Source organism: Anas platyrhynchos, chromosome 4 (assembly GCF_047663525.1).
Source record: "Anas platyrhynchos isolate ZD024472 breed Pekin duck chromosome 4, IASCAAS_PekinDuck_T2T, whole genome shotgun sequence".
NCBI lineage: Eukaryota > Metazoa > Chordata > Aves > Anseriformes > Anatidae > Anas > Anas platyrhynchos.
Genome location: NC_092590.1, coordinates 68,917,083 through 68,944,521, shown reverse-complemented (window position 1 = coordinate 68,944,521; position 27,439 = coordinate 68,917,083). Strand labels below are relative to the sequence as shown.

The window sequence follows — 27,439 nt, the reverse complement described above, 5'->3', positions numbered from 1 at the left end:
CCCCCTGAACAGTGAATACTCTACAGATATAACAAAGACTCATTTGTTGACAGGGTCAACAGCTCACATTTTAGTGACAACATGGGTGTCATGCCATTACCAAAGACATAGGCAATAATGAGAAGGAAGAAAAAACACATTCACTTTCAGGATTAATATGACCCATTTTTCAACTGTATAGTTGCAGTCACAGATAGCCAGTGTGTAACAAGAAGATTTCTCTTTTCCACATGCTTGCCATCATACGAACACAAAGGCACAAGACTTGTCACAAGTTAGTTGGTATAGCCCACGTCTAGAGTTGACGGCTACCTAAAGAGGAGCTTCTAGTTGCCCCAAGGATTTTAAAATTAAAAAATGATTTAAAATGATTAAAATGATTAAAATTAAATGATTAAAAAATGATTAAAAAATGTCTTAAAGGCACAAGTTATCTAGATAGAAGTCTAGAAACCACAGCTAGATGTATAAAATGCTCCAGATAAAAACTCGCTGTCCCTCTTTGGTAATGGTAGCAATATTCACTAAGAAAGAAGATAAGTATCCTAAACCTCAACATGAGATCATGATTTAGCTTTCAGCAATTTCTGTGCTGTATTTATTACACATATATCTCACACGCTCTAGCTGGCGCTTAATAGTGCTTCCGTTCTGCTTCTTGTCACGTATTTGCAGAATAGAGCATAACAGGAACCCAGCTAGATAGTCTCTAAATTACATCAAAGCATGATTCATAAATATGGGAAAAAAATAGTGTAAATAAATGACTTGTGTACAAAGCATTTCTAAACATAGCCTAAATACGGGCTGAATAATTATACCATAGGGTCGCAAAGGGGTTTCAGAGCATCAGGGCCCAATTTTCCGCAAGAAAATTTTGGCTTGAGAGAGTCTATTCCAGTCTGATAGAATAGGGAAGGTAGAAAACACTTGTTTAAAAAGAGGTTTACACCAACACTTTATTTGTGTAAACTTTAATCTCCTTACAGTAGAAACTTACACAGTACAAGCCAAAAGTAGTATAACAATTTTACAGCAAAGCTTACCAGTAAAATGCAAAACTAATCTGTATCAATTTTTTAAAAAAACTGTGCACTTTCTCAAACTTAACTTTGTTCAGCACATTGTTTTGATTTATATAAGGCATTAATTCTATAAGAATCATTTACTATATTCCAAAATCGCATGACCTAGGTGTAACACTCTATAGCCTGATACCATTTTTGTTCCTTTCGATATTTACAGATTTAATCTACCTGCATTGACATGTAGCATACAAGCACTAAGAACAAATACAAGCTTTGCCAATAGTAGTTTCACATTGAAAAAGTTATATATAAAAAAAGCTCAATTGCAATAGCTTGGTTCTGCTGCAGCTATGACTGTAATTTAAGAATAATTTACCCCTTTGGTGTGTTTTCTAGCTTCCAGTTGTATTTTCATCTTTCAGAACAAAGAATTAAACCTGCTCTGAAATCTCCTCAAACTGGAAGTAGGCCCCGTTTCCATTGGCTACCCAAAACTTACTTTCCTCCTCCCCAACCCCAGAACCTGTGTCTTAAATTGCTTTGAAAGTCAAACCTGCAATATGTGACATAATTGAATTTATTCTAGCTACTATGTACAGAAATGGTTCAGGCAATTAAGTTAGTCCACCTTGTCATTAGTCAACAGGAAGTATAATTACTGTAGCTGTAAAGGAGGTATCTAGTGTTCCAGAATAAGTGAGTTTAATTATGGTGGGAGCTTCCTCAATTCTATTTACATGACAATTTCAGGCTCAATGTTAAATAACAAGTCATCATTTCCTCTTCGGACTTCAAGTAGTAGAGGTGATTCATTCATCACAGCCTCTTGCAGGTCACTGGAAGTCATCAAAGGACGCCCATTGACTTTAACAATAATATCTCCATCTTGGATCCCTCCTCTGCAAAGACAGAAGAAACACACAATAAGTATGCCTTGCTTTCTGTGTAGAGAAGTACCAAAACTCACCACCTCTATGGCTGATGTAATGAATTTTTGTGTGTTTTAGTTTCCACTGAAAGGGAATTTCACCCTTCTGACTGGAACAGAATAAACTGTAGTACTGCTAAATGCAGTTAATCTTACAATATTTCATTGAGGATTTTCTTCTAAAACAGAAAACAGCTAAAGTAGTATAGTTTTCTTTGTCTTCATCAAAACTACAGCAGAGAAGAAATAGAAAAGACTTTTAGCCAAGACTCCCTTACTCCATCCATTTACAAGAATATGTTTTTATCTCTAGAGTGTCAGGCATTGCAAATCAAACACTGTCAAAATTTCAAGAAAAGCAGTTGTGTACCAACTGAACAATAGGCAAATTGTTTTTCTCTTGCCACAATAGCCACTTTTATTGGCTTTTGCGTCTTTTTAATCATTCCTGAAATAATTTATAGAAATGCTATTTATTTTCCAGCTTTTCTGTAAAATAGTCTTTTCCTCTAAGATAAAGCATTGTCTCAGACAATAGTTCAGACAGTATCTTATGTGAGTGCTATCTTGTTTCCTGTTTAAACTAAGTCCAATTTTCTATTTATAAATATTCAACATACTTTTCAAACACAAATTTGGTTCATTAAATGTACAGTGTTATTTAAATTTGCACACTATTCAATGCTGCCTGGTGTCATTTAGAATAGTTCTGATATCAAAATATTTCATTGCAGTAGAATCTTAGCACATTTTTTTTTAAACCCACAGGCACTATATTAAATTGTTTAAACAGAAATCAAGACTGCTATAATGATGTACTTGAATATGAATAGGAATACTACCTACTAATATCTATTTGGAAATTTGTTTATGGTGAAGAGAATAGTGTGCTCTACATACCTATGAGAAGGTGAGTTTGGAACAACCTCGTGTACATAAATTCCACTTCTGACATCAGGAAAATCAGCATTATTGTGTTTCAATTCTTCCACCAAGCTAAAAAGAACACATTTATATAGCATTTGAATCCACTACAAAAGCAGCAGCACTCAAAAATTCATATATAACCTCAAATTTATTTATTCTCAAATGTTTGTGACTAAAAATGAATGCAGCACAGAAATAGTAGCACTGTGTCCTATGCACTACAGAAGCAAAAGACATTTCTGCCCAAAAGAGCTAACACAGGCAATGATGCAGAAATTTGCTAATGTTTTTGCGTTTTTACATTTTACAAGATAGTCTAAATTCATAGAACAACATAGCTTTTGACAACTTCAGTCATCATGTAGGAGATTAGAACTGTGAGTTTTCCAGGGAAACTTCATCTTCCTCAAATTTTCTCACATATAAAATGGGTTGTGCTTGTCTTTTTAAAGAAAGAAGACAGGAACCAGCTGCAAAATAGAGGCATTAAAAACATCCTCTAATTTCTGAGATGCTTCAGCTTTGTGTACTGTGTGGGTTAAAACCCACTTCCAGAAACAGAGAATTTTTAACTAATGATGGATTTCTCTGCTGTCAGTCATGAAAACCCTCAGATTGAAAGAAAGCCGAAATGGCTGCACAGAGCTTCACTTTGTTTTATTTTTTATTAAGGAAGCTAACATAATTACATGACTAAAGCAAACACATGTGGTGAAATAGCCTTTTCCTGAAAATAGGCCTGGAGACATCTTACACTGGTTCATTACACACCTCAAAACCAGTAAAATCTCACATTGTGTTCATGTCATAGCTACACAGAGAAACATTCTGAGTTCCTCTTTATTGGTGGCAGTCCAGTGATGTTAATGCCATTCCACTGATTTGTTCCAGCTGAGGATCTGACTCTTTGGGGAGGATTGCAAGAGTGTAACTCAATAAATAAAGATGGCTTTACTACAACCCCAGCTGGAAATTGTCTTGTTTAATTTTTTAGTCTACTGCCACTTTGGAAACGTGCCTACTGCTGAGAAAGAACAAAAGTGTAAGAACCCTCATTTGTAATCCCAGGATATGTCCGAATAACAGCAAGACACAAAGCAGTACGAGAAAGAAAAAAGTAAAAAAAAAAAAAAAAAACAACGGAGGAAAGTGTCCATATCCTGCTTTTGTTAACATGTAAGCATAGTTTTGAATGTTAGCAACTACTTTCTTCCCAATTAGTGGTTAGACATAAAATCTCATATCATATAGCCTCTACTGGCACTGAAAAATACATCAACAAACCTTCAGGCAGCTAATCTGCTACTGGCACTCAGAGTCACCTGAATGCAGCAGCTTGTTTAAATAACCTGGTGTCACTCCAGACAACCTTGTCAAGAAGGAAAGGAAGTATTCAAGCCCTCCCTAATTTCCCTCAGCTTCCAATAAGTCATTTACCATTATCAGTATTTATCAGACAGCTTTTTCAAGTCTGAGAACACACATTTCACCAATACAATTAAATTGTTAACAGACTTCCAAGAAGCTAATTGTGTAATCCACACACTTCTCGATTCTCTGGAGACTTATGGCAAAAGCTGAATGGTGAAGTTCTGAACCACAACTGGACGTATCTTGCCACACATGCTATGCACAGTCATAAATTACCTTTCCAAGATACTTACGCAGGTGTTATTGTCAGCATTCGGATGCCAATGAAACGCTTCTTGCTATCTGAAAATAACATAAAAAATATTGAAGAAATTCAGACAAATACTGCAAAAAATAACTATTTTTTCCCCTAAAGTACTTGTCAATTAAAACAGGAAGTATCATAAATCTAAAAACGAGTCATACACATCTACGCTGAGGTCATCTTTTCTTTCGCTTAACCTTGGTATATGGAATGACAATCCTGCTCTCTGCCAGCAAGTATGAGAGAAACTCATTTATGCTTTCTAAGAGTTTTCCTTCAGGAAATTTAGGAAAAATTCAGTGATTTAATATCATACTACTTCAGTAAATAGATTTCATAACCAACTACCATTTCATCTGAAACTGGTCAAAACAATTTAATCATATAGTATCCTCATTAAAATTGTAGAAATGGGATTTAAGAAAGGAAAATTTCCACCTTTCAGAGAAAAGACAGCCTTATAAAGACACAACTGAAAGGTTCACGAGTTCTACTCCAAAGAATGAAAAGTAAGTTAAAAAAAATAACAAAATGACACCATAGACCTTACCCAGGACTCTACAGATTTTTAAATGGTACAAATTCACTCCTTCAGGAACAGCACCAAATTTCTGTATTTGCCTTTTAGCAGTCATGATATTGCACAGCTGTTTTGTGAACAAATGCAGTCTGATGACTTCCTGAAGTGAGTGCTTCAGTAGTTAGTTATCTCCGGTATGAAACAATATTTCCCCTTACTTGTTCCAGCATAACTACTCCACAATTTCTTTGAGCTTCTCTATATTCTCATGTGAGGAAAAAGATTGAAGAGGAGATGTAGAGCCTCCTCTAACTCTTATTCTTTCCAAGAAAAATATTCCCAAGTAAAAGAATTAGTCCTAAATATTAAGCATGTCCAATATTCCCATTAATGTCAGTGAAAATGTTGAGTACTAAAACATGGAATTTATGACACTCTGGACAGTCATATCTGTAACCGTCATCTCTGCTTTTCCCTGAAATGTTCTGTCTCATGTATTTTATTGTATTAGTGAAACTAATGAGATCACAATCAGCTTTAGTGTAAGTATCACAAAGATGTCCTATTACTCAAAACTGAAGTCTCATAAGCCTTGGGCACAGCCATGAACTAGCACACTCACAGTGCTTCACAAGCATATACAAATACTTAAATGTCCACTATAAAATAAATAAATAAATAAATCAACAAACATGGTAACTCCGATACCTGACAAACAATTCCCCTCCCCCTTTTCTGCAATGTGGACAGTTAAGTGATGAAATTGTCATCCTTAGACTTCCTTAGATCACATAGATGACAGATTTTCTGGGGACAGTTTCCTGTCTGTATTGAACACTTTGCTGTCAGTCATTGCCTGTGCAATGCAGAATACCAACAATAAGCTATGAGGCATAAGTTATTTAAGCTGCAGAATCTAGATTCCTCCCCTTCCCAATCACTGTCATTTTGTAAACCAGAACATGTTAGGTAAGGAAGGTAAAGAAAGCTTCAAGCCTTTTGTTTTGCACAAGTCCATCCAATTTAAGCCAAGTCAAAAGTCTTACACTAAGTTTTCATGAACAACAAGTAAAATTGTCTTTTTTTTTTTTTTTTGGAAATATCAACAGAGACTGAATGGACACAGACAACCAGTTGTACTGTCTTATCATCCCAAGGGGCCTTGTGATGGGTCACGATTGAGTCACATTTGCAAAACAGTATGCAGCACCTGGAACTACCTGTCATATATTTCCTCTGCAAATAAAAAGACTCAAAACCTATCATTTTGTCAATTTGTGCAATCATGAGGCAGAAGAAAAATAACTGAGAGAACTGGAATAAAGGGAGGTCATACATTTAATAAGCACATCACCAGGGTTAAGTCCCAGCACAGGTTAAAAGAAGGTTAATATATTACAACAGTCAGTTTGAACAATTGTGAAATCACTGCAGCGTCGAGTTTTAGCAGAGCATGGCAGAAGGAGAGATTCAAATCACATTTAGTTTTTGTGAACACCTGGTCAGCTTGAACACTGATTCCAGTGGTACAAAGTCAAGTAAACCAGCCTTAGCCATCAGCTTAAAATTAAATCTGTTTTGTGTTAATAGAAAGTGACAAGCAGCTGACATCAAGTATCTAGATTCAGTTCATTATTTAAGGAGCTTTCTGTTGCACAGTAAGGAAAGTATTTATTTTACTATTAAACTGTTTTTAATTGATGCTTATAACAATATACATAGATTGTATATAGATATACGGTCTATATAGATTGTATATAGATATACAAACCAGCTCAATAAACAGGCTGAAGACAGAAATGTTTATAAACTGACAAAAATAACCGATAAATTTAAATTAAGGAGTCAGTCACTCAGACTCTTCATGGACATGAACATCTGTCACATGAGCAGTTAATATCAGTGGGTCCAGGATATCACCAAGATGTGACTGTAGGAACGAAACCTGCACTCTTTATTCAAATGGCAAACAAAATTCCGACTTCTACACTTACATCATCTTGCAGGTTGCATGAGCAGTCCTGAAAGCATTTACAAAAGATATTCCACAGACAAAAAAAAAAAAAACAGGAAATAAAACTCCAAACTATAATGCTGAATTATGTGTAGTGTATCTTCAATATAAACTGCAGAGCTTAATTAATTCAGTAGGAAGAAATTCCTATTGGACACTACCAAAAGGCACTGAAGTAAAAAATAAGAAATATATAATAAATCAGTGGATGCCAAAATATATAGACTGATTTCCACATGTAAAAACACAACACATGGTTAAAATTGAGACATAGATGGAAACACTTAATTTCATGCACCAGTTTATGAATTCGTAACTATGGAAGTAGGTTGACATTATGACTTGAATTCAAAATTAGCAAAGTTCCAGACCTTTCAAGCAGTAAGCATGACCTGTACAAAGCACGGTATGTTTTTGGTAAAAATACATTAGAAATTATTTTGGATCGACCATACAATATATTTGGTAACAAAGAATGTTTAGATAATTCATTCAAATGCCATTCTCTTCTACTTCCCCTCTGCCCCGTACTTAGGTAGACTATATATTTGTATATTTCCAGGTATATAATGGATGAGACTTCGAGAATTTATGCCTTCTACATGAAACTGGCAGTTAACTGATCAACTGAGATTTAAAAGACTCAAATCAGACTTATTTAATAATACCCTGAGTATCTCCTATAGGCCAAAGTGAATCTGAAAAGATTCTGAAGAGATGTTTCCGCTGGGAATTTTATCATCTTCAGGCAATATGATATTTACAGCAAGATGGTAATAGCCTTAAACTTATTTCTATGACCTAATTGTACCATAAGGGTGGATCCCACTGAAACTACTGAAATGTAACTGGAGCAAAATAAAGCATGATAAAAACATCCCAAAAATCCTGCTTACATAAATTCTTTATGACAAGAAATAACGTCTATAAAACAAAAATTAAAACTATTACCAAATGCCTAAAAAATGCAAACTAAATTTCAGACATTATGAAAATATCTGCTAGAAGTTCTCCTCCTCTGTGCATCAAGGGCTCTAAATGCATGAAGTGAAAGTACAAGGTCCTTCAATAAGTAAGAAATAAAAAAAATTGTAAAAATTGCCTGTGCCAAGAGCATATGTCAGACAGTGAAGCTTGCTGATGTTAAGAGTTAGTGTGAATCCTTTTTCTTTCATCACAGGGTAAATAGAAGGATCAAAAATAATGAGTGTCACGTGACATCTAAGCTTAAATCTTTCACTATATTTTTTCAGGGGTCCATAGACAGCACCATCTAGGTCCTCTAGCTGGGCCTAGCAGGTTCACCACTTTGGAGAAGCAAAGGTGCCTGAGGGTGCCTAAGGAAACAAGAGGACTTGTTTCAGTGGTGGCATATCCAGCCTTCACCTTCCATACACAGTGACCAAGAATTTGCTGGCAGGTGGTAGGATTTCAGCCTCAATAGCCTGCAGGGTACACCATCACTCTGCCTTGTCTTGGAGCAAGCAGTTTGATTCTGCAGGGCAGCATCACCAACAATATAGGCGGCTGCTGTCAGAAGGCAACAGAAATGGAACAGTTGGTAAACTGAGTAAAGAAACTTTTTTTTTTTGACTTGTTGACTGAAGTAAAATTATGAGAGCTACTTTGAAATGCACTTTTCAGTACATAGTTAGTAACTATTTTTGACAATTTTTTCCAAATCAACAAGGGAAAGCAACCTGATTTGGGGAAAGTAGCAAAGCTTGAATGAAGGAAACCCAGTCAGAATAGTGATGGTCTCAAATATATAGGCAGATGCATAACTTTGAATTCTCTAAGGGAAGTTTCTGAATTAAAAGTGTCTGACAGAACATAGAAGACAGCAGTGCAGGGAAGCAGTTCTGGCATCAGAAACTGGATGAACTGAGGAGGATGAGATTAAAATCAAAAAGATTCAAGAAAAGCAACAGCCAGCAGTCATGAAGCAAGATGAGTAGGGTGTGGACAGATAAGTTGGCAAACGAGAGAAAAGAAGGTTTGGCCTGGATGAAGTATTGCTAGATCAACTTTGGCTGTGTAACACATACTATGACACCTACTAGTACAGTGTTAGACATGAGGCACATATGAAAACCCCAGAGCACTGCAGTTGCTGATATATTTAGAAGTATATGTTCTTTGGTTCTGAGATATTTTTTTCCTCTCCTGTGAACTAGCACGTAGTTGTTCTTCCCCATGGGTCTGAGGATCTATCACAATATTCAGTCACGTAGCACAGATATAGATGACCAGGACAAAAGAAAGATCAACCACAGATAATGTGCACACTACAAACCATTGTTGGATAAATATTTTATGAGTTTGCTCGTTATTGTCCACAGTACATCTTAATCTCCTTTTTGCTTGGACAATGTGAAAGAGAAGACTTGCTGAGTCACCATCTGGTCTCAAGATCGTTTCAGACTGTCATGACTCATTTGTGACTACAGAGCTCCTTTTTCCCAGATTTTCACAGGTAATATCTACTCTTTGGGGCTGTTAATAGTAAAGCAACACTCTCTCTTCTATGAAGAAGTCTTCTATTTTCAAGTTCAAGGTGTTCCATATGGTAAAATAATGCTACTTCTTTCAGCAGTAGGATCCAAGACCTGTGCCTTTTTGCATTTCGCCCAAACTTCAGGTTAGGATAATAACTGGAAGATAACATCATCACTGTATCTTGCAGACCTTACCTTTATTTTGTTTGTCAAGTGACTCTGTAAGGAACTGAGTGATGCGGTCTGATGGAATAGCAAAGGAAATTCCAGCTGTAACCTTCAAGGTGTTAATTCCAATCACTTCACCATCCTGTTGGGAGACAGCACTCAATTAATGTGCTCCTAAGTGACAGAATTCAGCTCACAACCTAGCCTTTCATTTTAAAGTCTGGTGTAAGTGATTGTAGAGTGTTGTAATCACTGAAGAAATAAACATTACTTCTAAGGGAGGATCTGGGCTCTGATTCACAATCCCTTTCACATTTAACTGTGATGGCCAGAGAGATTACAGTACAGTTTGTTCATCCAAGGTACATCCAACCACTCATCAAGATTTCCTCTCTGCCAAGCAGGCAGCAGAGTCACAACTATCCTTACAGCCAGAATTCACTGACCTACAAAATCAGTGTTGGTTTTAAGTAATCTATTTTAAAAGCAGTTGTGTAGATTGAGCAAGTTCCATCTTTGCCTTGTACCCCAGGTTTCAGAGCATGAAAGAACTGCTCCTACCAGAACCCATTTTCCTCATTGCTGTGTATAATTTCCTGTACCCAACAATGGAATGTTTCTCAAAGATGTATGAACTGAAGCTCAATTGGTGTTGCTTGTATTAGCTTCAGGTTATCTGCCCACCATTAGGCTGGATGGCTGGAAGATGGTATAGTCTATGAACCTTTACAAAGAAATATTCTCCAACTTATTTCAAACTAGTTCTTAAAAAAGACAAGTCACCTGGACTTACCAGATTAACTAGAGGTCCTCCAGAGTTGCCATACTGTAAAAATGACATAAGGGAACAATAAATATGTGCTCCACTGTAGGAAACAAAGATTGCATTTCAAGTAGTATTTTGTTTGTAAGCAATTGAAAGAGAACAAGGCGTTTCTTAGGCAGCATTGAAGGATGTAATCTTCTGTGATCGGTATTGCAAGTAGGTTTTACACTACCTGCTCACACCTCTTATGATTATTATTATTATTTTTTCTTTTCAATAACCAGCATTAAGCTAGGAGCAGCAATTTAAAACTCAAAATAGTTCTGCCTTAAATTTAAAGAAGAATCACTAAATTGCTGATTAAAAATGGGTATTTCAATTATTCTAAATACTGTTAGAACAAGGTTTTGAAATAAGTAATTGCTGGTTACAGTTATATTTCAAGGAGGTACATTCAACATATGCACCATTTTTAAGTAGTTTTATTCATCACTTTGGTTTGTAGCACTGTCAATCTCTCATTCTCCACTGGAAGAGAACACAGTGCTTTGCAAGTTTAATCACCTATGAGGCAGGTTCTACATAAGGACTGATTTAGCCACAGAGATGCACTCCCCTCTAGGGAGAGCATATAGCAGCTCTGAACAATCTGGAATGACCTAATACCTAATGTCCTTCAAAGGAAACATCCAACAGGACTACAGGAAGTGGGAGTTGGAGAATTTCCTTGTCCATCTTCATGTTGGCTCAACAAGTTCATTTTTGAGCAAGGCCAGACTTTTCAAGTAGGTCTACTGAACAGCCAAAAGCAGCAACTTACCACTCAAAATAAACAAAAGCTAAGTGATGCATGACAGCAACGTGAGCCATATAAACTGTTTACACTTAGATAGCACTGAGCAAACCTTATAGATTCTCAGAACAGTAAAACAGACATTAACGTTTTAAAATAAGCTTCAAAGTTCACGTTTAAACAAAGAGATCAGTTTCTTACAATGTATCTTTTCAGTGATCAGAGGTTACACGCTTACTTTTTTTTTGGTCTCACTGACTCAAAAGAACTGAGACATTTTTCAGACTTGCTCAGCCTACCATCTTTGATCCACTTGTCCTCTGCTTGAAGGATCTGCTCAGTGAAAGAACTTTAGCACATGCAATATAGCTCCATTTAGGAACTTACGGTCCTGTTTTCTCCCGCTCCTGCTGTCCTAGCATTTCTCAGAAGGCAGCTGCATGCACATTCCTACAGTAACATCTTGGCTAAGCCACAGGAATGCTCTGACTAGACCAGCACTCAAACTCCTCCCATTCTCAGGAGAAAACTAGTGCATTAGCTAAGTACACAGCATCCCTATGCCAGGGACTATCTTCATGTTTTGTGCTCTCCGATGGCAACTTACACGTTGTCATTTTCCTTACCTATTCTACTATCAGTATTCCATTTGCTCTAGTATTATCTGATGTACTGTTATCCTTGTGTAAACTTGTCCACTAGCTTTTGAGTGCAGTGAATGCCTAACTATATGCAAGGAAGCAGTCTGATCTTGAGGAATGTGCACAGGCGTGAAGTCAAGAATCCCATGTTCTAATTTTGCCTCTGCCACCAATTCAGTGTGTGCTTCCAAGTAAACCATTTTGCATAAGTTTTCCTATCTTCTTTTTACAACTGAAGAAACTAATTCTAATTACATGTCTTAGGACCTTCAGCTTCTGAATCGTACAAAGCCTTTTTCAAAAAGTTCATTTTTATGTCATATCTTAGCACAAAAAGTTAACCTTGTTTTTTTCATAAAATTTCTCTCAATAGCTCTGTGACGATACATATTTGTCAGGAGCTTTGCATGTGTAAATGAGTCATAATGCTTAGTGTTTATGTGAAATTTGGTATCGAGGTCCAGCAAATAAATGCTGAAAGTATTTTTCTTTTAATGTATAACAGATTTAAGCTGTAAAACCTCAGATATGCATGCAGTGCTCATTTTAGAATCACTACGAGTTATATGCACACCCAAGGACTTCACTAAAGCACTTTGGATCTTTCCAAGCTGAAGCTCTGAAGGAGTATTATTTTCATGTTTTTCTATACAACAGGCAACACTAGGGGGCTTTAACTCTGTACGGTATTTCAAAGTTTAATTTCTTTTACATCTAGACTTTTATTTGAATTATGTGATGCTCAAAGGGAAAACAAAACAGGAAGACACCCTCCCTCCCCCCATGTCTCTTTAAAGAAAAACAACAGAAAAAAAAACCCTTTTCCTTAAGTTCCTACCTTGGTGTTCTCACATTAAATTCAAGCAGATGATATCAACTTGACTGCTCCATCTGGTTCTAATGGATGGAGATGAAAGAAACTTTGGCTCTATTCTACAGTATGCTGGGCCAGACCAGCTGAACAAGCACAGAGAGAAATGTGTTGATTTACTGTGGGTCTATATAATCATGTCTTACTGCACGAGATCTACAGAGTGAGATGGGTCTGTCATATGTAACATCTTCATGGACAAACTCAGAGAGGTCCGTTTTATTTAACATCCCTTTTATGACATTAATGCCTGAGTGCAACTAACAGACACTGTGTAGTCATAAAAATAAGTGCCTATCACTGATTTCAAACACAGAGTTCATTTGGTGGATTTATCTGTTAAAAAGGGAGGGATTTAAAAGTCCCAGGACTGTGAAGCCCAGTTTCTCTTATACCTAGTACTTACATTGATAATAGCATCTGTCTGAATGTAATCCATATCAGAGTCCCGCAAGCCAAGTTCTTTGCCATCTCGCTGAGCAGTGCTGACAATACCTGTTGTCACAGTGTTCTGTAAGGCAAAAGGGCTTCCAATTGCCACCACAAATTCTCCTGGTCTCAGATCAGCAGAATGACCCAGTAACAATACTGGCAATTTTTTCTTAAATAAAACACAGAAAGAAACAGCCATTAGTTTATATTGATAGTAACTTGCTTAGAAAGATAAACTAGCATGTACTTCGGAACGCATACTTTCCATTACATTAATGTAACTCACTAGCATATGCCCAAAACTTACATCAGATACCACTCGTATACAGCATGGCATTACTGCCTTAAACTGTCTTCAGAAACAAACTGCTAGCAGCAGTAATTCCAGAAAAATGTTAACAAGATTCTGAACCAGATTTCCCCATTTTCCAGCAGATTTTTACCTCCTCCTCCTGGAAACAGCATACAAACCAGCTGTAGATCAGCCTGCCACTCCCCCTGCATTACCTGCCAGAGCATGTACTGGCACTAAGCTAGAATGATTAACTAAGATGTCCTGTGTCTTCAGGTAAGGACAGCAGAATCTGGCCACATACTAGCTGAACTATATTTCCCCCAGCCACCACCTTTTCAAAAAAAAAGCAGTTTCTAGTACAGAAGACAAGGTAATTTAATTCTAAGGTAGGAAATTTTTTTCAGGCCAATAGAAAATGTTTGTTTAGTACATTGTTGTCTCTATATTCCCAAGGAATCCCTAAGCATATACGCCAGTCAATATGTCTGCACTAAATGAAATTGAGATAAAGTTACCAAATTAATTCATCAAGGTCTTTATGCTACTCACCTTAGGGTGAATCTTTATTGTTGCAATGTCAGATTTTTTGTCAATGTCTCTGATAGTTGCTTCATAGGTGTCTCCATTCTGTAGCTGCACTTTCAACTGTTGTCTCCCTGATATAGCGTTGGTACTTGACACCACGTGGGCATTAGTCACAATTAAACCAGAATCAGACATAATAAACCCTGATCCACTGGAAAGTGGGACATTTCGACCGAAGAGGGGGTGCCTGTGCAAGAAGCAAGTAATTGTAATTCATAAGGGAAACATAATGTAGAGATGATTATGTCAGAAATCACTTACCATCTTTCAGCCAATAACAAAGCATTTGATCACGGATGTTATAACCCTTACCAAAACAAACAACAACCCCACAAAACAAACAAACAAAAAATACATTGATGGAGAAAGCATCTCTTGCAGACTGATTGTAGTCAGCCAGGGAGATAGAAACTGAGCTTTTTGGATAGCTGGCACGATCCTTTTCCCTTGGTTTCTAATCCTATAGGTTTCCTTGCAGAGAGGCTAGGTGACAAAAATGGAAGGAGAAGGAGCCCATCTGACCCACTAATTGCTGTTTCCATATGGGAAGAAAATGATGACAGAAAATAGTAAGGCTGACAAATGGACTTATCCTCTAATGGGAAAAAGCTGACCAGGGACAAAGAGGAACCTTGCAGCTGGACAGAGGAGCAAAGGAAGAGATGACTTCTCAGGGAATCATGAAGCACAAGTGTAGAAAGACAGGAAAAAATATGTCTGGAGACTGAAAGGACTAGGAACACAAAAGACAAAAGAAATGAAAAACACTAACAGTGGGTAAGATTTGGTGGAGAATGACATTTGTTGCAATATAGACAGTTAAGACTTTATAAACTGTTTAGAGTACTGTGACTTTTCTCTGTGAACAATTGACGTTATGACCTTAAATTTGTTAGGGGAACGGAAAATGCTGCAGAAGATGAGAAAAGGTCCACAAATTCTTCCTTCTTCCAAGATGTGATCCGTATTAGGAAATTGTTTGAAAATTCTGGGCTATTCAGCAGTAAAGAATTGGAGTCGATCCCAGGCAGAAGGCAGTGCTACAATTAGCACCCAGCAGGCTGCTGGACAAACATTTACTTATAGGGAAAGAACAAACAATCTTGACTACATATAGAAAGCAAAGATCTTAAACACATTCAATTTTAATGTTCTCTCATAAGACCAGTAAGACTATGTGCATAAAGCAAGGTCTCAGAAAATTTGATTATCTTGATTTTGCATAACAAAAAAGCCTGTAAAAATATCTCCTGGGTAGAGAGATATTCAGGTAATGGAACATCTGTAATATTTGCAGTAACTTGTTCTGACAGCTGGTTGGCTTGAATACTCAACATCAAACCTGGCTCCTCAGCTTGAGTAACACTGAATATCGGTATGTCTTGGTCAGCAAATTTAGATCATTTTTCCCCAACAGAAATCATTCATGTGTTTAGATAGGTTAGAGATGGTCAACAGGGCTCTTAGTGTTCTCCCTGACAAAATAAAACCAGCTGACATTATGTCTCACTGAAAGTGGAATAAACACCAAGGTGCTATGTTTTTTCAGCTTATTTCTGGACTTTTTTTTTTTTTTTTAATTCTGGAGATATTAAACATAATTTAATAAGCAGCACATCTTAGTTAAGGCTGAAGAGACATCCAAAGATGAAATAGACTTATTTTTTATGTAAAGTACTTTAAAGACTCTAAAACCAATATAGTAGATCTACTAAACAGGAGCAAAACACATAATGGGAATTGTATTATTCATGTGATACCTCAATTTCACAATCTTTGTATCTTCCTTCTCTGAATAAATGAGTCGTCTGTAATGTTTCAGATTCTTTTGTGAATGTCAAGAACTCACAAGTTAGCACACCATTTAACTTGGTTGCAAACAGAGGAAAAGGAAAATCTTTAGACCTTCATTAAACAATGCAATTACATACCAAAGAATTAAAAGAATTACCTGAGGAAAAGTTCAATGTGCACAACTGCAGGTGCAATCTTTTCCACCACATCCGCTATGAAGTTGAATTTATATCTTGGGCTGCTGGACTGTAGGTGACCTATACTAGCAGAAAGAATTGGATATGTTAATAAGACAATACCCTTTTTGCTAAGTAGGTCAGATGAAGGAGAGGCTCTACATTGTAATTTCTAAATGACATCAGATCATTAGAAGCAATGCTTTGTGCCACCATGATTTGCTCTAAGCTGAAGCTCCTACTGAAGAATGACCTCACAGTAGTAGGTCTTGTACTCCAAGTCAACACCTGGTCTTCAGGAGTACTAGATTTGCTTATTTCTAGATGACATAACATAGTAATGGGTACAGATAAAGATTCTGTCTTTCTAAAGTATACACTTCTTTCTTCAGATGCCCTTTACCCAAGTCTTTAAAAGGAAAGGGGGCCTGGGGAATCACCCAAAAAGGAAAGATACACAGAAAAGAAGGAGAGAAGTTTGATAAAGAGATCTCGCGCATTTTGGTATGCTGCATAGTTCTTAATTTAAAGGTCACTTTCACCAATCCATATCTACATATGTATTACTGACCACGAAACCTTTGTATTCAAGTTGTTTATGAGTTATGAGACTACAGCACCATGGAGTTTAACCTATTTACAAGAAAAAAGACATCTCACTGATCTAACCTATTCTTTGAATTAATTCCTAAGATTAATTAACTAGCTGTCATAGTTCACATAGTCTTTCAGAATTCTTTCACAATAAAGTGTTAAAGGACCTGCAAAGTCAGAAAGTGAGACTCTTTTCATTACCACAATATCTAGAGACTTGTAGCAAAGAAGGGAACTTTGGAACTGACACACCACCAGTATGAAGGAAGAAAGCATTAAAGAAACCAGATCAACACAATTAGGCATTTCTCCATAGAAGTCCATGAGTTCTTTTTCCTGTTACTGGACATGGGATTTACTTTTGAGGGTAAAGAAACCATGCTTACATTTACAAGCTAAATTTATATGGTACGGTATAAACAGATGGAACAACTTGGCAGCAGCAGATTCAGCCTATTATTTCTATGTACATTCTCACGCACTCTGAAAAATCCTTCCATCCAATTGAATATACTTCTTTCAGTATTTGGTTTAAAAGAAACACTGCAAACAGGAATTGCAGAGGTCAGACACATGTAAGCACAATACACTTATTTATTTTGCTTTCTGGGGCACTGAAGATTGATCTTACCTTCAGCTCAGAAGCAGCTTGCCAGATTACGCAGTATATCCTTTGAAGTCTACTAACATGACTTTAAATGGTTGCACACACAGCAGTGTACACTGACAGGATATAATATTATCATCACATTTATTATAATAGAAATGGCTACACATCTATGAAAATCAGTTGGCTAGACCCTCAGCTGATGAGCTATCAGAGAAGTGGGGGGTAAAGCATTGTGAAAAGCTTTTTTCAGTTGGTGTACATCAGTGAAGTGATGTACTATGTGAGTCAGGGCAACTACAATGCTTTGTATCTATTGAGTGCTGAACTGTTCCACTCGTGCCAAATTGTCACAGCACTGCACTCTGCCAAAAGCAGAGGAGGAAGCCTGCCAAAGAACTCATCTTCACACCACTCCTGACCCACCACCATGCAATCATCATGGGTGGCAGTGGCTTTCCAGGTACAATTTGGGATAAGCAGAAAGATAAAATCTGAACGAGACAGTGGATTAATGTAAATATTGAAAGAGTGGAAGAAAATACGATGCAGTAAAAGAGAAGAGAGTAAAACTGAAGCAAATCTCGTTTTTCCACAGTATACTGAAAGCATTTCTCAGTCTGAGTAAAGTCCAGAACCTTGGTGCTGGGGTCAGAAAACATGAACACTCAGACCTGAAGGTGAATCCAAACCTGCCTTCCTTGGAGGAAGGGGAAATTTCAAACAAAGGAGGATCAAGAATAGCAAACTTTTTCTTCAAAGTCTAGCTGAAGATCTCCTGGCCTGATGAGAGATGAGCTGTTAGTTTCTGGTGGGGGCTAAATACTGCCAATCTTGAGATGCCTGTATAGAAACTGACTTTTCTTGAATCATTTTCTGCAAGCTGGGAGTGACAAGAAGCTTTAGCCACATTAGATGGCATCCAAAGAAGCTCAAACTGTGGACCAGGAAGAAGTAACTGGCAACTAATACTTGGTCTCAGATGTATAGACTGATTTAAGGGAATTTATGTTGGTTATTACTAATCAATAGCAGCATGCTGCACAGTTGTTAAGCCACTGATTTTCATCAGAAGTTTTCAATCTACTTTAAAAGGCAGGTATTGCAGCCTGAGAAACAAAAGGGGGAATGAATATACAGCATTGCCTAAGCTGTATAAAGTCATCCTCAAAGAAGTGTCACAGCTGGAGTAATAGAATCAGGGTTTTATGTCAGACCTTTAATCTATCCTTTAATTTGCATTAGGTGGTAAGGACTAGCTACTGTTCTTACTAAAACATAAAACTAATCACATCTTATTCCTTCCTCTCCCCCGCCAGACATTCTTGCTGTCTCTCAGTTTCATGCAGCTCTCAGACCTCTGCTGGACTGAGAATGTAAAAGCTCCACGTTTACAGCAGCTTCAGGGTTTTTGACCTATTGACCTAATGAGATTTGCTGCATATTTTTTTAAAGGTCTCTTAATAGCATCCATTCTTCTCCATGTTATTGCTGCATGTTCAAGATCATCTCACATCAGTCAAAGCTAATTTATCTTGGCAAGAAGGCGTAATATGATGCAAGTAACTCTCTGCAGAACAGCCAAGACATGAAAAGTGTTGTGAGCAGGTTGTACCTGAAACAAAAACAAACTGATATTGTCAAAGTCTTTAGCTCTCTGCATCTTTCTTAATCAACATAGCTAGATTTTTTTTCCAATCCATACCCACAAATCAACCAGATTCAGCAGATCTGAAGTATCACCCGACCATTTAAATCAAGTCATTAAATCTTGATAATCTTGATAAGCTTTCAGGCACCTCTCATGGAGAATTCAAATTCCAGATTTGGGTATAAGTGTATGAACTGAAGTTAAAGATGTTCAGTCTAGTCTGTTAAATTTGATCTTGCGTTTCCAGCTCTATGGACTCCAACTACTATGGATTTACATCCAATTGGCTAAACCTAAGTGACCATCAGGTAAGAGCCCATTATTATCAGCTGAAGATTTGGATAGTAGCATTATCTACAGCCTATGAGTTTATTTAATAGCTTTATATCTATTTTCTTGCAGAGGCAATAGACCCCCTCCAATCACATTAGCACTGCTGTAAATCAGGAACAACTCCAACAAATTTGTGGAGTTAGCTAGTACGAAAAGAATTGAAAAAAATAATAATTAGTAGAAATAAATTGTCATTATCCCACTGAAGACAATAAAACTTGAACTGTTTACAGTTGCAGAAGACTGAAAATTTCTGAATATCTGCCAACTTGTTCCCTGTGGAATCAAACCAAATTGTATTCAACGCCTTCTTAAAGACAATAAATTTTATCAAAATCCACAAATTTATATTCATTAGGAATTTGTGAGCCTGGGAAACCCATTCTTTTGAGGCTGTTCTGCCATTACCCTTCTAAAACTAGCGTCAGAAAGGATCTGTATGTTCAGCAAAATTATTATGTCTAAGGGAGGACTGCAACCTGGCAGATCAGATCACCAGGGATAAACACTGTCCCTACTATGCTTTCATGGCAAGAAATGAAAGACAAATAAAAGATTATAATGTCTCTGCTTAAAAAACAGAAACATCTGCTGGAAACATAGGTTCATGGGCAGCTTTTCTGATGAATTCAGCATTAAGATCAAGTTGCATAGCTGTGCACTGACCATAAAGCCTTGGTGGGTTTAATGCCACTTTATGGTTCAGGCAACTTGCTTATACAGTGGATGTCTACTCTGCACAGATGAAAACAATTTGGTGAACCAACACCAAAGTGGCTTTCTTGTGCAGTACAGCAGTCACAACAGCCAGACAATGATTGGCACATGCCTTCCAGCACAGACACCTAACCACCTCATCACTGACTTCAGAGGCTTGTTATTCCTTCTTCCCAAGTGACTCTCATGATGAGACACAAGAACATCTCTTTCCTGACAAATATCTTTTATGAAAACAGTGAAGTGCTACACTCTGAATATATACCAAACATTGTACTATGTTCATCCTCACCTGCAGGAACTAAACCCAAACTCAGACATAAAGAAAACAATCAGTAAAGGAATGTGACTAGAGTTTATTTCCAGCTAATACCCTGTAATGCATTTCCCTAAATACAGCTGGAGGCAGGTGTAAAGTTCTGATGACAATAATACCATTAGGAGACCTCAGTATCTCTTACTGGGCCAGTTTTTCAGAAATGCAAGTAATGATGTCCTCAGTTATTCCTCTGCATCTTCAAGGTTACACTCTTACACACTCCAAATGCCCTAGGCAGAACTGTGTGCAATGACCCTGCTCAAACTTTAACTGTATTTTCAAGTGTTTCTTTTCAGGAGTGAAACTTCTAGACTCCTCGCTTGCAAAGATTTGACTGACATGGGTAATGTTTTATATCATGACTGCTTTCTGACAGTGACTTCAGTTATGACTTCAATTCACAATGCAGAGGGCAGACTTTCTCAGGCAGAACCCTGCAAAAGATCAGTATTAAGGCCAATGGGTCTTGTTACCTGGAATTTATTGAATTTATTTCCTCAAATATTTTCTATTTTTTTTCCTTGTTGCACTGATGAAACAACACCTTTATTTTTCAAATTCTTTTTTTTTTCCCCTTTGCTTCTGCATCCTAGGAGAGAAAACCCAAATTGTTTGACATATGACCTGCCTTCCAAGAAACCATTAGCAAAATAACATTGCAGAGACTTATTAACTGTACTGAGCATGTTGTATTGAGAGCTGATAAACAACCCTCTGTGCAAGAAAAAAAAATCTGACATAATTTGGCAATAAATCACAGGTGACCTAATGAACACTTTGCGTGAGGAGTTTGACCCTTTAATAGACTGATATGTGACATTAAAACTTCCATTTGCTACAGTGGTAAACAGAGCTCTGTAAGAATGGGTCTTTGACTACAGAGGTTGTCTTCCATCAATGTTTATACCATTACTTACATGCTAGCATATACTGCTTTGTCTTTGTGACAGAACGTGACAAAAGGCAGGTAAAAGCTAGCTGTTTCAGAAGGCTACCATATCATAAGGTACCTTGTGTTGAACAAGGAAAAAACAAACACACAATTATATGTAGTATATAGTTCAAATATGTCCATAAGTTCTGCATACAATTTCCATTGGTGTCTTCAGTAAGTTCATGGGTTTGCTCAGATGCATAAGGCTGATTGCATGAAAAACCATTTCAGCACACAGGCAGACTGAAGAAAACCCATAACAGAGTTCCTGCATCTCCATGCAGTGCCCACCACCTTGCAGTTCCCTGCATCTAAAACTCTCAATGTAGCATGGTGTTCTTCAAGCTAATACAGGTCCTTAATAAGGAAAAAACAAAATTTAAGGTTTGTAAGCTTTGGAAATATCACTTGCTTTGCCATTCTAGACACCTTTCTCCCTTTCTGCACCTACTACTCCTTTTTTAATGCATTCATTCACCAGATTTCTGTCACCATGAAACTACGGCTAAATTTTTTTAGCTTACCTTGGTTTATCAGAACCAGCATCTAATTTAGCATCAAGGTAAGAAACTAGAAATGGGCAGAAGCAGAAGTTTCAAGAGCTGCTCTCCAAGTCATTGCATGTTCTGAAAACAACCTAAGTCATGCTATGTAAGGCTACCATTATCTAAGATTGTTTTAATGTATGTATGGTTAACTAAAATTGGATTTACTTTGTAACTAGTTTAGGTCTCCAACCTCTGAGTCATCTGAGGCCAGATTGCTTTCATGAACAGGGAAAATAGAGAAAACTCAACAGCAGTTTTAAACTGTCGATTTTCTTCTAAAGCCTCTCATTACAGCCATTGCATGTTATTGTTAAAAAAAAAAAAAAAAGAAAGAAAAAAAAAACACACAGAACATAATTGAGTTCTATTCCTGGCTCAACCACCAACTCAGTTTGACCTTGGGCAAGACACTTGGTTTCTTTGAGCTTCAGTTTGTGCAGCTGTAGAATTGAATAAAAAAATTAAAACTTCACAGAGAACCAGATGCTTCATCTAAGCTGTGGTTTACTGGGACAAAAAATAAAGCCAAAATAAAGTGAACACTAAAATAGTTGCTTGGAAAAAAAAAAAAAAATCATACCTCTACCTTACTGCTCTGAATTCCTAAGCCTATTAAACAGTAGACTCAGGAGGATTCCTTAAAGAAAATGTCATGTGTACCAAACCCCAAGCACTCTGTAAGCCTAAGATGCAGGCTAGCTCACCCATTCTGGTTAAACATTCTTGTTATTTTGAGTGGATCAGTTCCAACCAAATATTAGGAGTACTAAAGCTAACGGATGCTTGTGAGAAAATGAACAGACAAACAGAAGTTTCTGATTGCTAAACACTGGAGAGACTGATTATCACAGCTCCAACTAGCAGTGGAGCAGTTTTTGGCTCTGACAAGCCAAGAAGTAACTTCAGGAATATCATTTTACCCCCTCCCTCTTTCTGCCTCCCTTTGCTTTCTCAGAAAAGTGGGATATATGAAAGCCCTCCTATTCACAGAAAGGTTTTAAAAGGCCAGCAACGCTTGCCCTTTTCCCTCTAACTCCTCCCAATAGCTTTTAGAAAGTTTGCTATCTATGTTTGCTAACGGTTGGTGGTTCACCTGACATAATGGATGCCCTAATACATGACTTAAAACACCACTATTCATATGACTTTTCTTTCTAGGAATAGTATTAGAAAGCTAGTAGAAGCACACCCTTAAAAATAACATACAAGGAAGTATGGAAAAAGAAACTAGCAATGTTAACCCTTATATAAAGTGACCAAATTTAGTAACAAAAAACAACAGAACTCCAACATAGGTGATTACTAAGCTTTCTGATGTTATAGCCTGAAGTTACTGCTGATTATTACAATATCCTAGGTCAAGCAAAGGCCTTGGTATGTTATTGCAAAACAGAAGACTGCTTGATATCGTGACTGTCATCATTTTAAACCACAAGGAAGGTTTACAGGCATCCTTTCCCCTTAAAACTCCGTAAGACTCCAGCTGTAAAACATCTTGTGAGAAGAAAATAAAAGAGACAAGAAACTATGTTTAGATGTTTTATGTACTACCTGGTGCTTTTTTTTTTGCACTGTCTGAGATACACCACTTTAGCAGGCACTTTCTTGCCAGGATACCTGTCAGGTGAATCAAAGCAACCTCTGATAACATTCGCAGGGACAATCCCAGAGCAGAGTCATTTCCAGCTCTGCACTCTGTGCAGGACATGGCACCATGGTTTTGCAGCACAGCTCACAGAGGCAATGCCATTGAGAAGCATCAATAATGAGCACCAAGCCTATGAAGTAAACATGATGCTGGCAATATCAGAGCAAGCTTGTAGCATGGACAGCGTGCCTTGAAAAGGGGTGACTGACCTGATTGCCTAACGCCTGTGGTCACTGCCACACGACAAACCGTGCTTGTCTCATGCTCAGCAGCATGCACAGCATTGAGGTGCCTGTGGCTGTGCTGCCACAGGGCAACCTTCCTAATGCTCTAAGCCCATCCAGAGGATAGAGGAAGGGGATCTGATCCCTTCTGAGAGGACCTGAGCACCGAAAAACCCCTACACCACACCACAGTGAATGCTGACAGCAGGATGAGCCGCCTTGCCCCTGGGGAGCCTCGAAGCCCTCCTGCAGCCCCCAGCCCCTCATTATGGCCTGTCAAGCAGCACTCCCCACACCACCCACCCCAGGCAGACCCCGCCATGCTCCTACCCGATTCACAGGCTCCCTTCTGGACCTGGGCGACAGCGGGCAGGCCGTGCTGCAGTGCCTTGCGGCTCACCGCCTTCAGCTGGCAGACGTTGTCGTAGGTGCGGCCGTCGCTGCCACACACCTGGGCGCTGAGCTTGCACTGGCAGACCCCCTTGGCGAAGCGCTTGCCCATGGGGTAGCGGCAGTCCAGGCTGTCCCCGCAGGGGGGATCCTCCTTGCGGCCACACGAGTCCCCCTCGCCCGCGGCGCAGATGAGGCAGCAGTTGCAGCGGTCGGGGACGTAGCCGCTGGGGCAGCTGGGGCTCGGGCACTTGGAGACATCGCAGCGGGTCGGGCACTTGGCTCGGGCCGCCGGGAGCTCGGCGGAGCCTCGGCTGCAGCCGAGGGAGAGCAGGAGCAAGGGGCTGAGCAGCGACACCCGCATCCTCGGCGGCGGAGAAGGGGTGCGAGCCTGCCCGGCCCGAGGGGAAGGAAAAAGGAGGAGGAGGAGAGAGGGGAAAAAGTGCAGTCGCGGTGCAGTGAGGGAAGGGAAAGTCGGGCTTGGTGCACACACGGGTGGGAAAGTCCTGATTGCCCCGAGGAGGAGCGAAAAGCGGAGAGGAGGAGGAGGCTGCGGGATGAAGACCAGCTCCGTCCGTGCGAGGCGCGGCGCCCAGCTGCTCCCCGGCACTAGCTGGCAGCGCTGAGGCGCCCAGCCATGGCCAAGCCGCCGCGCAAGGTGGCCGGGGAAAGCAGTGAGGACAAGCAGGACCGAGAGGAGCAAGGGGGGTTTTATGGGGGACGTGCCCCGGGCCGCCGCCGCCTCCAGCGGCAGCCGCCGGAGCTCGGTGACCGCCAGGCCCCACCCCGGCCGGGGAGGGACGGCTCCCAGCGGGCGGGCAGAGCAGGGAAGGTCCGCTCCCCTCAGTTTGGCTCGTGCTGCTCTCCTGCTGGGAAATCACCAGCCTAAAGTGGGGAAAGGGTGAGGGGGAGCCCGGCTGTAGCGAGCCTCAGGCGGCAGGAGGTCGAGGGAAAGCGGGTGTCTGTGTGAGAGTACACGTGAGGTTGTGCTCCCTGAAGAGCAGGGGGTAGGAAGCCAGCCATTGTGTCTCCCCTCACGCTCGACGTTAACACTGGCAGCGTTAATAAGAACTTGTCCCCACTGCCACAAAAGGGTGGTTGGGGTTTAGCCCCTGCCTTGATGGCAAACACAGTAGTAGTTGGATGTGAATCCCCGTCTGCAGCAGAGAGGGACACGGCTGGATGTTCCGCCAGATGATCACTTGTATGGCGTGATGGCAAGTTGTCCGGGACACCTTCCCCCAACGAAGGGCATCTGTGGGGCTCTCCATTGTAACTTACCTCAACAGAAGATTTGGTAGCTTCTGTAGAATGTAATATTAACGGGAAGTATTGCCGAAGGCCTAATCCTTGGGTGATTGTTTTCTTTTTTCAGCTATCCTTTACTACAAAGTGTTCAGAATCATTCTCATTTGGGAGAGTACCTGCCAGGCTGTGTTAACTAGCTGCTGACACAGTTTTCGTAATAGACAGAGTAAAACTTATTGATGTGCACTATCCTTACCAACAAAACACATGCTCTCATGTAGCTAGTTGCAGCTTTCAAATTACTTAATTTACCTATGGCTGCTAGAAACCTTACCCTAACTTAAGCAGAAAAACTTCCAACATAACTCATCTAAAAACCACACGGAACATGATAAGCAAGCCCTACTCACTGGGTATGACAGACTCTTCACTTCTAGCTGCAGTTCACTCTTCATGTTGGGGATACAGCATACTGAACCCTGCAAGGCTGTGCCTCGGACATCTCCTGATGGGATCCCATGAACCACGTGTAAGTCAGCAATAGATGACTACACTTTATTGATCATCTGCATGTGGCTATAGGGTCATACCGAGGAAGAAATGCTGTTGCTGTCTTCCAATTAAGGACCTTGAATGCAGTAGGCAGACTCTAGAATCCCCAGCCACAGTTAGTGTTTTGTTGTTTCCTGTGTTATACGGACAGAAGTGGTTCAGGACTGGATTCTCCAGACAGCTGCAGTCCAACTTACAGGGAAAAAAAAAATGTTAAATGTGATAGCTAAAGACATTAAGTGCCTTGTGATAAGAAAACTCATAGAATCATAGAATATCCCAAGTTGGAAGGGACCCATAAGGATCATTGAGTCCAACTCCTGGCACCACACAGGTCTACCCAGGAATTCAGACCATATGACTAAGTGTACAGTCCAAACACTTCTTAAACTCAATCAGGCTTTGTGCCGTGACTACAACCCTGGGGAGCCTGTTCCAGTGCGTAACAACCCTCTCAGTGAAGAACCTCTTCTTGATATCCATCCTGAACCTCCCCTGCCGCAGCTTGACACCATTCCCCAAGGTCCTGTCACTGGTGACTGAAGAGAATAGATTGTCACCTGCCCCTTCACTCCCCCTCATGAGGAAGCTGTAGACCGTGATGAGGTCTCCCTTCAGCCTCCTCTTTTCCAGGCAGAACAGACCAAGTGACTTCAGCTGCTCCTTGTATGGCTTTCCATCCAGGCCCTTCACCATCTTCATAGCCCTCCTCTGGACACTCTCCGGCAGTTTCACATCCTTTGTGTACTGTGGTGCTCAGAACTGCACATAGTACTCTAGGTGAGATTGCACCAGAGCAGAGCAGAGCGGGAAAACTGTAAAGCTTTGTTGTAGAACACATCTTGTCATTTTTTTTTTGAAAAGGTAAGATTTACTTTTACTTATAAAGCAGTACATAAAATATGAAAAATGTCTATGTTTTGATACAAACTTGCCCTTTAAGGAGGCAGGAGACTCATAAAATTAAAAGTGTTAGGTCTGAAACATAGATCAGAAGGAAACAAGGGCTCTGTGTGTAAGAAACATGAATATTTTCATTATTTATGATGACAGTTACAAGGAAGAGGTTGAGGAAAATGTTTCAAATTACAAATAGCAGTCTGTAAGCTATTGCTGTTAGGCTACGGAATCTTTCATAGCTGTATTGACATTCCTGTTGGTTGCCTCTTTCTGTAGTCATTCTTGGAGACTTCAGACAACATATAGGAAATACAGGACAAATTCAGACAGAGAAATAGAGCAAACTCAGCTGATGTGTTTGTGATCTTGGATGAGTGTAAAGAGATTCACAGAATCTTATGTAAATGTCTTATTGGTTTGCATATTATTAACTTAGAATGAAAATAAATCTGAAAGGTATTTTCTCTTGCCTGTTGTCATAGCCAAAATAAAACAGATGCAGTTTTTTAGAGAAGCTTCTACTGTTAAGGCTAAACATTAGTTATATTTTGAGGGGTATGTGTTAGGCTCCTGTTTATTATAGGAGACAAAACAAGAACAGTAAGTGATATTTAAGTCTCTGCTACTATTTTTTTTCATCTTTCAAAAATTATTATTCTCCCT

At 39.2% G+C, this 27,439-nt stretch overlaps 1 protein-coding gene across 1 annotated transcript; it reads right to left on the bottom strand.

Annotated features, from left to right (window-relative positions):
* Positions 1-958: 958 nt before the first annotated feature.
* On the bottom strand, positions 959-24,859 carry HTRA3 (HtrA serine peptidase 3). Its single transcript, XM_021270005.4, has 9 exons — positions 24,017-24,859; positions 16,093-16,192; positions 14,106-14,328; positions 13,236-13,430; positions 10,552-10,584; positions 9,786-9,900; positions 4,548-4,596; positions 2,857-2,952; positions 959-1,927 (listed from the first exon to the last, which is right to left on the bottom strand). Exons 1-9 carry the CDS (start codon positions 24,438-24,440, stop codon positions 1,762-1,764), a joined length of 1,401 nt encoding a protein of 466 aa, XP_021125680.2. The 5' UTR covers positions 24,441-24,859; the 3' UTR covers positions 959-1,761.
* Between the last annotated feature and the right edge of the window lie 2,580 nt (positions 24,860-27,439).